At 41.6% G+C, this 13,778-nt stretch overlaps 1 protein-coding gene across 3 annotated transcripts in view; it reads left to right on the plus strand.

Moving 5' to 3' along the window:
- LOC138959678 (cadherin-99C-like) overlaps nt 1–13,778 on the plus strand; it is a 49,169-nt gene that overhangs the window by 18,907 nt on the left and 16,484 nt on the right. For all 3 annotated transcript variants that reach the window (XM_070331262.1, XM_070331261.1, XM_070331260.1), the window contains exons 5-17: nt 3,516–3,596; nt 5,268–5,360; nt 5,474–5,581; nt 7,324–7,464; nt 7,817–7,978; nt 8,159–8,282; nt 8,847–8,980; nt 9,565–9,771; nt 10,260–10,394; nt 11,068–11,235; nt 12,396–12,589; nt 12,907–13,033; nt 13,159–13,238. In XM_070331262.1, coding sequence (XP_070187363.1) covers nt 3,516–3,596; nt 5,268–5,360; nt 5,474–5,581; nt 7,324–7,464; nt 7,817–7,978; nt 8,159–8,282; nt 8,847–8,980; nt 9,565–9,771; nt 10,260–10,394; nt 11,068–11,235; nt 12,396–12,589; nt 12,907–13,033; nt 13,159–13,238 — 1,754 coding nt within the window. The remainder of the gene's footprint in view (nt 1–3,515; nt 3,597–5,267; nt 5,361–5,473; nt 5,582–7,323; nt 7,465–7,816; nt 7,979–8,158; nt 8,283–8,846; nt 8,981–9,564; nt 9,772–10,259; nt 10,395–11,067; nt 11,236–12,395; nt 12,590–12,906; nt 13,034–13,158; nt 13,239–13,778) is intronic.

A 13,778-nucleotide genomic window follows, 5' to 3' on the forward strand; every position in this document is an offset into this window, starting at 1 on the left:
AAAAAGAAAAAAAAGAAAGAGAGAAAAAGAAGAAAAAATGAAAAAAAAAAAAAGAAAAAAAAAAACAAAAAAAAAAAACAAACTTTACACCTCTCTTGTGAAGTGTGTTTATTTTCTTTATATGAACATCACTGGCATTGCACCAGACAGTAGATGCATAGCAAATGTGAGAGAGAGAGGGAGAGAGAGTGTGTGTGTGTATGTGTGTGTGCATGAGTTTGTGTGTATTGTGTGTGTATGAGTGTGTATGTGTGTTTGTTTGCAAAGGTGTGTGTGTCCGTCTGTCTATGTGCGTATGAGTGTGTGTTTTGTAGGTATGAGATCTGTGTGAGTCACTGTGGGTGTGTGTGTCACTGTGTGTGTGTGTGTGTGTGTGTGTGTGTGTGTGTGTGTGCTGAGTGTGTGTGTGTGTGTAAGCCTGTGTGTGTGTGCGTGCGTGCATGTGTGTGTGTGTGTGTGGGTGTGTGTATGTGTGTGTGTGTCTGTCTGTAAGAAAGAGAGAGAGAGAAGGAGAGTGGCGGAAAGGAAGTCTGACAGACAAAAATACATTCGTGTCACGCACAACTATTGGTAATTCTGGATGAGTCCATCTCTCGACAGAGGGGGGCTCGCGTGCTCCAACATATTATAATGAGCCAGTACAAAATGCTGCAGAAAAAGTGTAAACAGGTTTTCTGCAGAAAAACAACAGCACCGTTTTATTGCAGCATTCTTGATTTCAATTTTACTGCAGTAAAATGTTTTGCTCCAGAAAAACCCGTTGCTTCGGCGAAAGATGACATTATGCAGAAATGCTGCAGAAAAGACAGTTTTTCTCCAGCATTTCTGTTTTTCTGCAGAATAACTGAATAATGCCAAAATGTTGAAGAAAAAGTGTAAACAGTTTTTCGCCAGTAAAACAACATCACCGTTTTACTGCAGCATTCTTGGTTTCAATTTTACTGCAGTAAAACTGTTTTACTGCAGAAAAAACGTTGCTCTCGCGAAAGATGACATGCAGAAATGCTGCAGAAAGAAACAGTTTTTCTCCTGCATTTCTGTTTTTCTGCAGAATAACTGAATAAAGTCATAATCCGCTAAGGATAAGAGTGCTTGTTGGTTTAGTATAGTAGAATGCAGGAGAGACCTTTCATGATTATTCACAGTGTGAACGGAAGCTTAGCATAGTAGGCTAACATGGCCATCACTCCTGAGCCGAGTTGCTGTGTGTGTATGTGTTTGTGTGTGTGTGTGTGTGTGTGTGTGTGTGTGCGCGCGCGCGCGTGTGTGTGTGTGTGTGTGTGTGTGTGTGTGTGTGTGTGAGTGTATGCGTGTGTGTGCGTGTGTGTGGAGTGTATGTGTGTGTGTGTATGTGTGTGTGTGTGTGTGTGTGTGTGTGTATGTGAGAAAGAGATGCAAGTTGTTACACTCATCTTTCTCCACTTTTGTTTGTGCTCCCCGGGGAAAGGGTTAGGGAGGTGGGGACAGGGAGGCAGAGTTTTGATTGAATGTTTTGTTTACATTGAGGTAAGACTTATACTGACATACCCAGGGCTCCCCACGGACGCCCCTCCTCGTGCGTCCATGGACCCCCACTGCAGTATTTTAGAGGGTCCCAAGGGTCCAAAAGCCGAAAAGTCCCAGTGTATTTATAAAACATTGTGGTCACGTACAGTGCACTGCGAAGTGTCGATTGCAGTCTGAAAATGGTATCTACGGTACGCACGACAAACGAAATTTAGTGCGTCCTAGGACCCGCTAGAGAAGATCTCTCCAATAGTGACGCGACTTACTTTGCAGAAGTAGAACGTTTCAACGCCTGGTGTAAAGACAACTTTCTAGACCTAAATGTGACAAAGAACAAAGAACTTCTGATAGACTTTAGAAGAAACCCTGCCCCTTTCCCTGACCTGATGATTGATGGTGTGACTGTTGAGCGTGTGACTGAATATAAGTATCTTGGCACAGTTATCGATGATAAGCTGTCCTTCAATGCAAACACCACCCTCATACACAAAAAAATGTCAGTCACGCATCTACTGCCTTCAGAAACTTAGGAAGTTGAATGTGAACCCTTCTATCCTTCAAACTTTCTACCGCTCTTTCATCGAGTCTGTCATCACTTTTGGTTTTGTGTCCTGGTATGGAGGTCTGAGTGTGAAGAACAGGAATGTCTTAGTGCGAATGGTGAATGTCAGTAGCAAGGTGATTGGCAGGCAGCAAGCAAGTGTGGAGTCCCTGTATGAAAAGCGTGTGGTGAGAAAGAGTAGGCGGATAGCTTCAGATAGGTCCCATGTCCTTGCCCACCTCTATGAACTCCTTCCCTCTGGCCGTAGACTTCGCACGCACAAAGCTAGGACACTCAGGCTGCAAAACAGCTTCATCCCCAAATCCATCACCCTTGGCAACATGTAAACACATCCACATACCCGACTCAGCCCCTCTTCTGCCAGTGCAATCAGTAGTAATGTACATGTATGTATTGGTTTTATGTACGTCCGTATTTTTTTTTTCTGTGATATATTGTATGCTATGATTTTTTGCAATGATGTTTAGCCATAGTCCGTTATACGCGTAGGTGTGCGAGAATATGTAAGCGCAGTGCTTTAAAGATGTCCATGTGGGAATGTGTAAGTGGGCGTAGTCGAATGTCCATGTGGGAATGTGTAAGTGGAGCATATAAGAATGCCCATGTGTGAATGTGTAAGTGGAGCGTGTAAGAATGTGTAAGTGGAGCGTGGTCGAATGTCCATGTGTGAATGGGTAAGTTGAGCGTATAAGTATGTCCATGCGTGCGATGTGTAAGTGAGACATGGATGTGTTCATGACTGAATGCGTAAGCACAATGCAAGGAATGGCCAGAAAGGTATGTGGGAGGTGTGTTTATAACCTGCCCTGTTATATAGTGCTATATGTCTTATGTAAAAACAATGTCCTGTTTGTATTATTGTTATGTACCACGCCCGAATTTCTCTATGAGATAATAAAGTATTCTTATTCTTCTTATTCTTTTTTCAAATCTAGTGCGTTTAGGGACCCCCTCCATATATTTCTAGTACGTGTTTTCGGCTTCTAGTGCATATAGGACGCAGGGACGCGCGCTCTGGGGAGCCCTGATACCTACCAACAACTAACAAAGGGACGAACCATAAGAGGTTGTTATAGACAGATGGCCGCTGTGTGAAGGTGAATTACAGTATAAAGAAGCAAACTTATCAGGTATCCTTTGAGGTGGTCTTTGTGGGCAAGTAGTCGTTATTGAGAAGTGGTCGCCAGTGCAGGTTTTTGCAATAACAATTGATGTGAACAAAATCAAAAAACAAGAAAGGTAGGTTGTTGGAACGTTTGTTATTGACAAAACAATACGTTACATTCACAACTTATCGACCCAAAAGTCTTTAAACTAGCTTTCTTGTTTTTGATTCTGAATTTTGGAACGTTGGCAGTCTCTTTGTTTTTGGAATTGATGTGAACAGTTTTGTTCATATGAAAATCGTGCTTTATGAGGGTTTGGTGTCTTATTTTTTTGTTCCCAGGGTACGTCTGCAACTGATGATGATGACAGAAACGCGTTGCAGTACAAACTGGAGTGTGTTGATCCCACTATTGCAAATACGGTATGTAATGGCTGAGAAGAGGCATTTTGTAAAGTGGATAAGTTATCTTTCAATGAAATAGCTAAGGTGGGTGAAAAACAAGAGTAAATAAATTGGGTTTTTTTATGTACAAGGGCAGGCGATGGAAAATGAAGGTGAGTAAGATGTAGACAAAACATTGTTTTCTCCAGGAATAATGCTGGAATATTAAAAAAAAATAGTCGTGAGCGTAGAAGAAGTCAAAAAGGGTACGTATTATTCCCCCCGCTGCCTCTTTCTCTCTGTAAACTTGTAGGGCTAGTTAATTGTCGGTAGACCCTCACAGACTTGGAATAAAATTGGGAAGTCTGTTGCTAAAGAAACAAGTAGAGTTTTAACAACAATCCATTCTCTTTTCAGCAATTGTGTACTTGAGAAAAATACAGCTCTTTTCAGCTGTGTTGACAAGGGCAGTATTAGTGTGAAAATAATATGCTCTTGTTGGAGGGGAGAAGAGATGACATTTACTGAGGTAGTTAAAACAGCAGAGACAGCATTTACCATTACATTTGTTGTCAATCATGTGTGAAGGATTGGCTTTGAAGATGAGGCGGCTGACCAGTACTACAGCTTTTACCATTATTTACACAAGATGCGTTCGAGTAATTGTACCAACTGTCCTGTTGTAGCAGCCTCACATACATCTTTCTTTAGTATTACGTATGATATGTGCGACCGTCCTCTCTGAGCTGAAAAGTCGGTATGATGAGACCACATGCCGTGGGGCGGTAGTGACGTCACACACGCTATATGGGAGATAACCCTCATGGACTAGCGCAATAGCCAACGCACTGAGGCAGTGCTTTTTTGAGGGGTTGCTTCCCTTAAACTTGACGGGAGAGCGTATTTTTCAGACCCGTAGCATCTCAAACTGTGTTAACTCATTCGAGGCGCGTCGGAACTGGAATTCCGACATCTGTGTTTAGCGTTGGCTGCGTGCCGGCACTTGAGTTCCGACGGATATCACGAATTTTTAACGGTGTAAACGGTCCTGCTGACCAAGGGAAACAACCCCTGCAATGAACTTCTATCTGTCTACAGTGGTACCATTCACTGTAAACAGTTCCTTCCCTTAAATTGTTGGGATTAATAAAAATTTTGTTGACGGTGTGCGACCCACGTGTTTTGACTTTTCCAAGATGGCGGATCGTTCTGCTGAGACGTAGTAACTTGAAAAGAGTGCTAGAACGTGTTATTCAGTACGGTTCTGATCTTGACCTCAGTGATGATGATAGTGGAGATGATATTTTAGATTCTGGTGACGATTTTGTGCCAATGGACGATCATTTGGGTGATGATTCGGGCAATGCAAGTGTCGATCATGACATTGTGTATGATGAACCCATGACGTAGAAAGTTTTTTTGTTTTGCTTCAAATTGGATATTTTGCGTGGATATGAAGACAACAAAAGGTATGTACTTTCAAATGTTTCATATATTTTCTAAAAGAGTAAGTTTCAAACTTTGCAAAAACATAAGGTATGTAAGGTTATCTTGTGTTGTTGATTTTTAATATTTTTTTCAAAATGGCTCTAAATCGCGCGTTGGCAGGGAACACAGGGGAAATTTAGCTGCGCCTCGATGTGATTCGGAGTAAGAATATGTATATTAATCAAATTTAACCTAAGGTTGCTTTACTATTGTCTGTTACAGGTCTACTACCATGTGTTGAAGATTCAGATATTGGATGGCAACGATAACGCACCGCAGTTCCAAGGAGAACCGTACCAGATCACTGTGACTGAGGTAAGAATCTTCTAAGAGGTGTGTGTGTGTGTGTGTGTGTGTGTGTGTGTGTGTGTGTGTGTGTGTGTGTGTGTGTGTGTCACTATTTAAGCAACTTGACATGATTTTTTCAGCTGACACCTGTTGGAATTACAGTGTACAGCTCCATCTCCACCACAGACCTTGACAACGGCAACAACAAGCTGGTGAAATACAACATAAATACTGCTTCCACTTCTCATGTAAGAGACCAACTCTTTTCTCTACAATTAAGCTTCATCTTAGGACTACATTGCATTTAAAAGTACATGTAACAGCAATCCTTTTAGGTGGTTATTTTAAAGGCACAGTGCAGCTCAGAGCCTTCGTTTTGCGTTTTTGTTGCAGCTGAGTGCATTTACAGTTCAAAAATCCTCCTATGGTAGTAAAACAAACTCAAAACTACCCAACGACGACATCTGTGAAGCTCGACAGTTTCTTGTTCACGCGAGTGCATAAATTAACCTAGTTCTTACGTGGTGTTTGGTCGGAGTTCGATTCAACTGAGTGATTTTGGCCTCCATTTTGTTTTACACAAACTCATGATGACGTCTGACATAGTTTGCTAGTGACGTTTCTTTTTGTGCATGATGTGGTGATCTACCTGATCTAAATTTAGATCCAAAAATAGGTCAAGACCAGCCGGGTCCGAGTACGAAATTAATTCGTAAAAAAATCGCAGTTCTTGACTCTTTGGGTGCAAGTCAAGGAAACTTGGTAGTTCTTCTAACGGATAGCTGCCTGAGGTATGACTAAAAGCCCCAGGGGCTCCGTGCACCTGGATTTGACAAGTTCAGTACCTTTAACTTAAATCGGCTGCTCTTGTCTAAAATGAAGTACAGGACGGTTTGAGGCAGTAACCATAATACACATTTTGCTGTCGATCTGGCACCGGATTCCCACTGACTGAGAATTTGTGTTCGATCAGCTTTTATGTTGGAAATTTGAGTTTTTCCGCAATTCAGCTCATCAGCAACTTTTCGAACGGACAGCCCCTTGTCCAATGTCTTTATGACATCGACTCTCTCTTCTAAAGTCAAACATTTTCGTTTTGGCATGATGAGACGAAGACGAAGGATGAGACGAAGATGCATCACAGTACAGAAAGTAGAAACCCGAAATGCACAAAGCAAACTGTTTTTGTTTGTGAGTTCACGGCATCGACCAATGAGCGTGCACCATACACAAATCAACTTCTTTCAAGTGCTGTCATTGGCTTACAAAATAAGCTTCTCGCGCGTTCACATCGCCAGCGAGATTGTATTTGCAGAACCAAGATAGCGGATCAGCGTCTGCTAAAAGCTGTCTGCTTCAAGGGTTTGTCCGTTGTTGACAAGTAACGAACCCAATCGGGACCAAAAAAGGGTGTCCGCGTCCGCGCCTTTGAGGTGTTCGCTCTTTTAAGGTGTTTTTGAGTGTAAAATACATCCGTCCTCACTTGAATTGTCTGTTATGCTAAGGTGTCCGCCGAAATAAGGGTCCGCTAGATGCAGGTTTTACTACTGTAGGCTGATTAAGGAAGACAATATAAAAAGATTTGTTGAGGCAATACTGTATCAGTTAAATTAAGCACATTATGTGTGTACATGTATGTGGTACAAATACTATCCTGTCATTGTCATTGGTTGAAGACCCAAACTTTGAATATTTTCATCATGCAAAGGTGCATTTTCTGTACCCCATAAGGGGCCACCGCGGGCCAAGGACCCCTGCCTCATTTTTGAACTCCCCCTCTATTCTACTTGATCAAGTCCTGATACGTATGTGATACAAATACTATCTTGTCATTGTCATTGGTTGTAGACCCAAACTTTGAATATGTCCATCGTACAAAGGTGCACCTTTTTATGTGTGTGCATGTCAGTAACAAGATTAGCAGTTTGTTTTCCTTTATGTTTACCTGTGAGGGTGTGTGCATCAAACATTTTGTATTTTGCTGCTGCAGTTCACTAACAACAGCGTCTTCATGCTACCAAGCGAGGACAGTGCCTTTGTTGTGTTAAGACAACCTCTGGACTACGAAGCCATGGTGAACCAGGCTGGCAGCGGCCTCCTCGCTGTGTACAGGATGAACATCACAGCCACGGTGAGAACTCTTCCTCACCTCATATCTCTCATTGCCGGGGTGTTCGGTGAAAAAATGTATGATCTTACACAGTGATGAATCAAGGCATAAGGGAGTTTGTGTTTTTTACGGGACATCATTAATGTCTTTAACTTTGACACTCGTAGAAGAAAAAATTGCCTTATTTTCCTTTTGGTAATATCTTTTATCATCATTTTTGTTTGTTTTCAAGAGTGTCTGTAATATTAATTTTCCGGCAGTTATTAGGGAGTACAGTGAATATGGTACACGAGATTAGTTTACCGTAACATCCATTTTGGGGTCAGAAACAGAATACATATTGTACTGACATTGTTTGGTTCTTGATTTCCAGGATCAAGCTCAGGAATTTACCCCTCTGTCCAACTGGGCGTACCTAAATATCACCATCACGGACGGTGACGACTTGGGACCGAAGTTCATCTATGACACCTGTCCTAGCACTCCGTTCAAGTCATGTGTCCGTCCCAAGTACTCTGCCTCCATCACAAGCGGCGTGGGTTTCTAGTGTTTACTTCAACCCGAGAGCGCGTGTGTGTGTTGTGTGAGTGTGTATGTGTTGTGATTGCATAGAAGAGTGTGTGTGTATATATGTATGTGGATTATTGGCTGCTGATATTGTTGGTTTTGTACAACTGTTATTCAATGTGTTAAAATGGACTTTTTTTACTTTCAGGATACTCTTGGCTCTCTCCCAGTGCTTCCCATTCCCCGTCTAACAGACCCAACACAGACTGTGCCGATCAGAGTTCGTGATGGAGACTCCCTGAATGCTGTGATACAGTGCTCCATTGCCTACAGTAAGTGTGATTGAACCATGTCAGATAGATTCTGTGGTGTTATATTGTTTGGGTAGTGGTTGAATTATCTCATTCATTTGGTGTTCTTTATCACTTTGCATTCAAAGAACACAACGATGCACCCAGGTTGACAGATAGACAAGCAGATGGACAAGCAGTCACTAATACACTCACACATTCACACTTGCACACACACGCACGCACGCACGCACGCACTCACGCATGCACACACACACATGCACACACACGCGCACACACACACATGCACACACACGCGCGCACACACACACACACACACACACACACACACACACACGCACACACGCACGCACTGGCACAAGTGTGTACAAACCCATGGGGCCTCAGCACAGAACTGTGATTGTTTCGAAAGGCAGAAAAAGTCATTGTCATTTCTTTTTCTACACTCACCAGGAATCTGAGAGATGTGCTGTGAGTAAGCTATTTGTGAACAAACTGCTTTGTGACTGGATCACATTTGCTATCTTCTGACCATTACAGCAGTTTTGCGCATTATGTCTAAGACTTCTTGGGTCCCTTTTACAGCTGTTCCTGCTGGGTATGAGAATCGCTTCACAGTCACCACTTCTTCAAGCGCCGGCGGCGAGTACCAGTGCAACGTGCGTGTCAGCACGGCAATCAACAGAGCTGATGTGCCTTCCTTGGATGTTGTTATTCAGGTCTGTACATGTTGACATCACAGTGCTGTTCCCAGACACAGAGGAAAATACGTCATTTGCACCTGGCTTCTGGATATATATCGGTCAAAATGTCCTCGCTGCAAAAAAATTGTTGTGTCAGAAGATATCCTATGTGTCAAAGCTATCCAACATTAGACTGGCCTGGGGTCAGAACAATGTATACGATTAAAAACATATGTGTAAATGACCGACGACTGAGGCTTGGGAACAATACTGTGATAAGAGTAACTAAAGTTTGAAACCTGTTTTATCTTCAGCATCTTCAATCGATTGTTTTGAATCCACACTCAGTAAAGACAACCTGCCATGGCTACTAACAAATCTATTGGTGCAACCAGCTACTGAAGTCAGACGCATTATTGTTGCCATTCTGGTATGAACTCACAAGATTAAAAAATTTCTGGAGACGACCCTACTAGACTAGTGTTAAAGAAATCAAAAGAACAATGGTGAGAGCGAGAATTAAAAAGGCCAAGACATACTGTACTGAATGTGTGAACATCGTCTTCGTTATACTGTATCTGAAGTTCTGAAATGTTGAAATATTGTTCGTGTTTATTCAGGCAAGAGAGCTGACCCCCAACTCTTACTCTGAAGAAGCAGTGATTACGCTGGACATCACCCCCAGGAACCAGAATGCCCGGTCACTGTCCACCAACTCCGGGGCATTTCAAGGTTACATCCTGGAGAACTCTGCTGTGGGCACGCTGGTCAGCAACGACACCGGTCTCAGAGGTCCTCTCCGTCTGCTGGTCTCAGACCTTGATGTGGTTTGTCAAAAGTTGATATAGTTCGGCAGAGGGTGCTATATTGTTCAGGGGTAGAAATAGATTTGATATGACAGAAAGTGGTGTGGTATGTCACACAATGATGTGGTATTTTAGAAGAGTATTCAACACACAGAGGTTGTGTGTTAGCTGATGATGCTTTACATCTGCCTGCCATCCATGCGTGTGTGTGTATGTTGTGTGAGTATGTGTGTGTGCGCGTGCGTGCATGTGTATTTCTGTGTTTTTCTTTGAGTCTGTCTTACAATCGTTCATGTTGTGATTTGTTTGAGTGTGAGTGTGTGTAGTTTGTGTGTGCGTTCATACACGAGTGTCTGTTTGCATAAATTATGTATCTCTCTGTGTTGGTGTGAGCATGTATCCTCTTGCACATTATCCATGATTGTGTGCTATGTTACAATATGGACCAGTCACCGGGGTTCAGTGGTTGCCTTTCAAGGTATATGAGGATTTTTGTTGATATTTTTCAGTCTGCTAACGACCCTCCAGGAAACTACGAGATCACTTTGAGTCCTGTCATTGGCTTTCAAGTGGATGCCTTTGGATACATTCAGTTCGTCCAGGGTATCCTTGACTACGAGACCCGACAGCAATACACATTTGAAGTAAGAGTTTATGACTGCATGTATGCACGATTTGCCCTTTGTTTTAATATATCCTATTAATATATTGTGCACATTGCAAATCAGTTGTTTGTTAGAAAGGGCTACATATGGGTGGGACTGTTTGTGTTTTATGCAGAACCGTAAGCAGATTAATTTGAAGAGCAGAGAAGAAGATGATGAGACGCATCTTTGCAAGATCAGGGTATGCGGAGGCACACTGTAATAGGAATGCATGGTATTTTAATTTTAAATGTCTTGGTATTTTACAAAAAGACATGTGAAGTTTGCTGTTTTCCAGCTTCTCTGATGACAGTGAACATGTAGCTTTGAAATAGAAATGCTTTGGTTTTTTTAGTGAAGTACAATCTACTGTATGCCACTGCCAGGTTTCACATGGTGACTTTTTTGAATCTTTTTTCAATATGATTAGTTGTCTCATCTTCTGTAAAATGTTGTTTAATTTCTTAATTGTAATTTCTACCCCCTACTGCAACCAACCACCATCTCTGTGAGTATGCGTTTGTATCTATCTGCCTATCTAGTCAGATTGTTTGTCTAGTGTCTGTCTCTCTTTCTGTTTCTGGCTTCATTAGCTTTATTTTCTCAAGCCTTCTTCTGCAGTCAATTTCTTTGAAAAGTGTAGGATTGCAGTCATACCTACAACTGTGTGCAGGCGGTTGTGCGGGAGCTGGACACGAATGAGCGACGTTCCAGCACCGCGTCACTGACCATCAATGTGCTGGACGACAACGACAACGCTCCCAGTGTCACCACTGGCCTTCTGCAAACGTCCGTTCCAGAAGGAGACTACAGCGGAGGAGTTGGGCAGTTCCTTGTTCGAGTGAGTGTTTGGTTGATTCTTTTTTCTTGGTGTGAGAAGAAAGGATAGGCAAGGGGCATGGTAAACTCTTTGTATCTATAGTTTCTATGGTGCTGTGGGTGTCCCGAAATTTACAACATTTTTTTCTACAATTCTTTTCTTGCTGTGGTAACAAGTGCATCAACTTTCAAAAATGTAGTTACAGGTTTCTTTTAGAAACTGATTATTTGCAATTCTTTTATATGTATTCGACCCAGCTTGAAATTTGACGAAGTTCAACAAGACTCATCAAGCGTGACATTATTGGTTACAGCATAACGGTCATGACACAATGATTTTGGCAAAGATAAAGTTGCCTTAATGTCACTTGAACTTTTCTAACTGTATTGGTTAGGTAGATTTTCTCCAGCAAAATAATTTGTAACGTTTTGTTGTTGTTGACAACTCTACCCTCCAGCCGTGAGTGACTCATAAACGTTTCTGAAGGGTGTGACTCGTACGGTCCTACTTAAAACTGAGCCAAATGTTTTAGACCAAACTAAAAAATGATTGGTATTGATGTGCACAGTCATAGCTTAACAGAGGGTCAGCCAATCTGAGATATACCTGCCATACATATCATGTGTTTAATTTTTGCAATTTACTGTCGTGATTGACTACTATTCAAAACAAAATATACCTCCACATTTTTGTAATTTTGTATCCCTCTTGGGGGCAAATCTATTGTCATACATCTTCAACATCAATAAAACTTGTTATGAAGGTTGCCTAGTAAATCTGATAATTTCGAATTCGAAAAAGAGAAAGAAACAGGGACCCCCGACTGAGACCAGCATCGTAGAACATACTTTGTGTGTGTGTGTGTGTGTGTGTGTGTGTGTGTGTGTGTGTGTGTGTGTGTGTGTGTGTGTGTGTGTGTGTGTGTGTGTGTGTTTGCATGAAAGAGTCTGTTACAATACATTGCATGAAAGAGTCTGTTACAATACCAAGAAAATGGAAGATAATCACAGAAAAATTCCTAGTATTGAAAACAGAATCTAGTCATGAAATAAGTTATTTTTACAATATGAAACTTTCAGGCCTTGAAGTTTCTTTGAGAAAAGTAAAATGAGAAGTTGGTGATTGTCTTGTTTGAGAGCTGAACGCATCACATTTTTATGTTGTGTTGGTCTTTTTGACAGGTGAGCGCGGACGATGCTGACAGCGGTGTTTATGGACAACTGGACTATACTATCCTGACCGTGTTCCCAACAGCTTCAACCAACATTTTCAGCATCGACAACAATGGGGGTGTTATCCTTCAGGGAGTGGTGGTAGCTGGAGATTCCTTCACCCTGCAGACCCAAGTGTCTGATCGTGGAACTCCTAACCAGAGGTAAGTTGTTATGGTCTTGTTTTGATGTTGATTTTGACAGTTGCTGTTTGATGTGTTTTGGTGACTGATGTTTGTGAAAGAGAAGGGACACATGCTGTCACCTACAGGATGCGTTGAAAACAGACTTTGTCGATATTGTTTGCTGCTACTAAAAACACACACACACACAAAAGCCTGGCACCTAAGTTGTTGCATTGTAGCCAAATTTAGAATTGGCCCTGAATTAAAAAACACAGATTGCATAAGAATGATACATATCCAAACTAAAATGAAAAACTTTGACTGGCTTGAATTCATTTTTATGTATGTGTTTGCAGAACCAATGTGGCTGTGATAGTTGATGTGACACCAGTGGGCAACCAGCCTCCACAGTTCACAGCCAACAACTACACAATTTACGTCAGCGAGGCAGTTCCCGTGCAAAGCAGTCTGTGGAATATTCCTGTAAGTGTACACATTTGCAAAAATACTAGACTGATATATTGTGGAGTTATGCTGTGTATTTATTTTCATGTTCTTAATATAAATGATCCAACATTCTTCATCCTTTTCTTCTTTTTTTTTTACAGGCCTCTGATCCAGAAGGCGACGCTTTGACATACAGTATTGATAACGCTGTGCCACAAGCAAATGCCTTTGACACTCTCAGGTCAGTGTAGGCAAACTGTGCTATTGAGCATTGGGAAAGGTTATTTTGGTCAGTCAAGTATTGACTGAATGTTTTAATAAAGGCGAAGGGAAAGGTTGTCTTCTGATGTATGTTTGTGTGTGAAATACAACATTCGCACAAACTATCTGATGGATTTGTTAAGCTTGCATACTTTAAAACATTTCCATGTGCAGTTTTTCTCCCTTTTTTTTAAGCGCTATTTGATGACGTAATTTTTTGCATTTCAAAATAGGTTGAGCTGGCACTGTGGTGGCAACATTTTTGAAGATATTTAACAAAAATTACCAAGTAGTCTTTGATTCAGCCCGGACTTTAAGATTGCTTTTCAGCTTTGTAGCTTCAAAATTTGTTTGTGAGAGGTGCATTCCAAGTTTGCCCATTTTTTCAATTCTTTAAAAAAGGAATGGAGACCACAAAAGGGATATTGTTGTGTTCCTTATTTATTCCTCAATCCAAATATATACAGTTTTGTAGTTATGGCAAGTTATTGAAAATGTGCTTTATTCTGTCTGAGGGAAA

The sequence above is a fragment of the Littorina saxatilis genome, linkage group LG2 (assembly GCF_037325665.1).
Source record: "Littorina saxatilis isolate snail1 linkage group LG2, US_GU_Lsax_2.0, whole genome shotgun sequence".
Taxonomy (NCBI): domain Eukaryota; kingdom Metazoa; phylum Mollusca; class Gastropoda; order Littorinimorpha; family Littorinidae; genus Littorina; species Littorina saxatilis.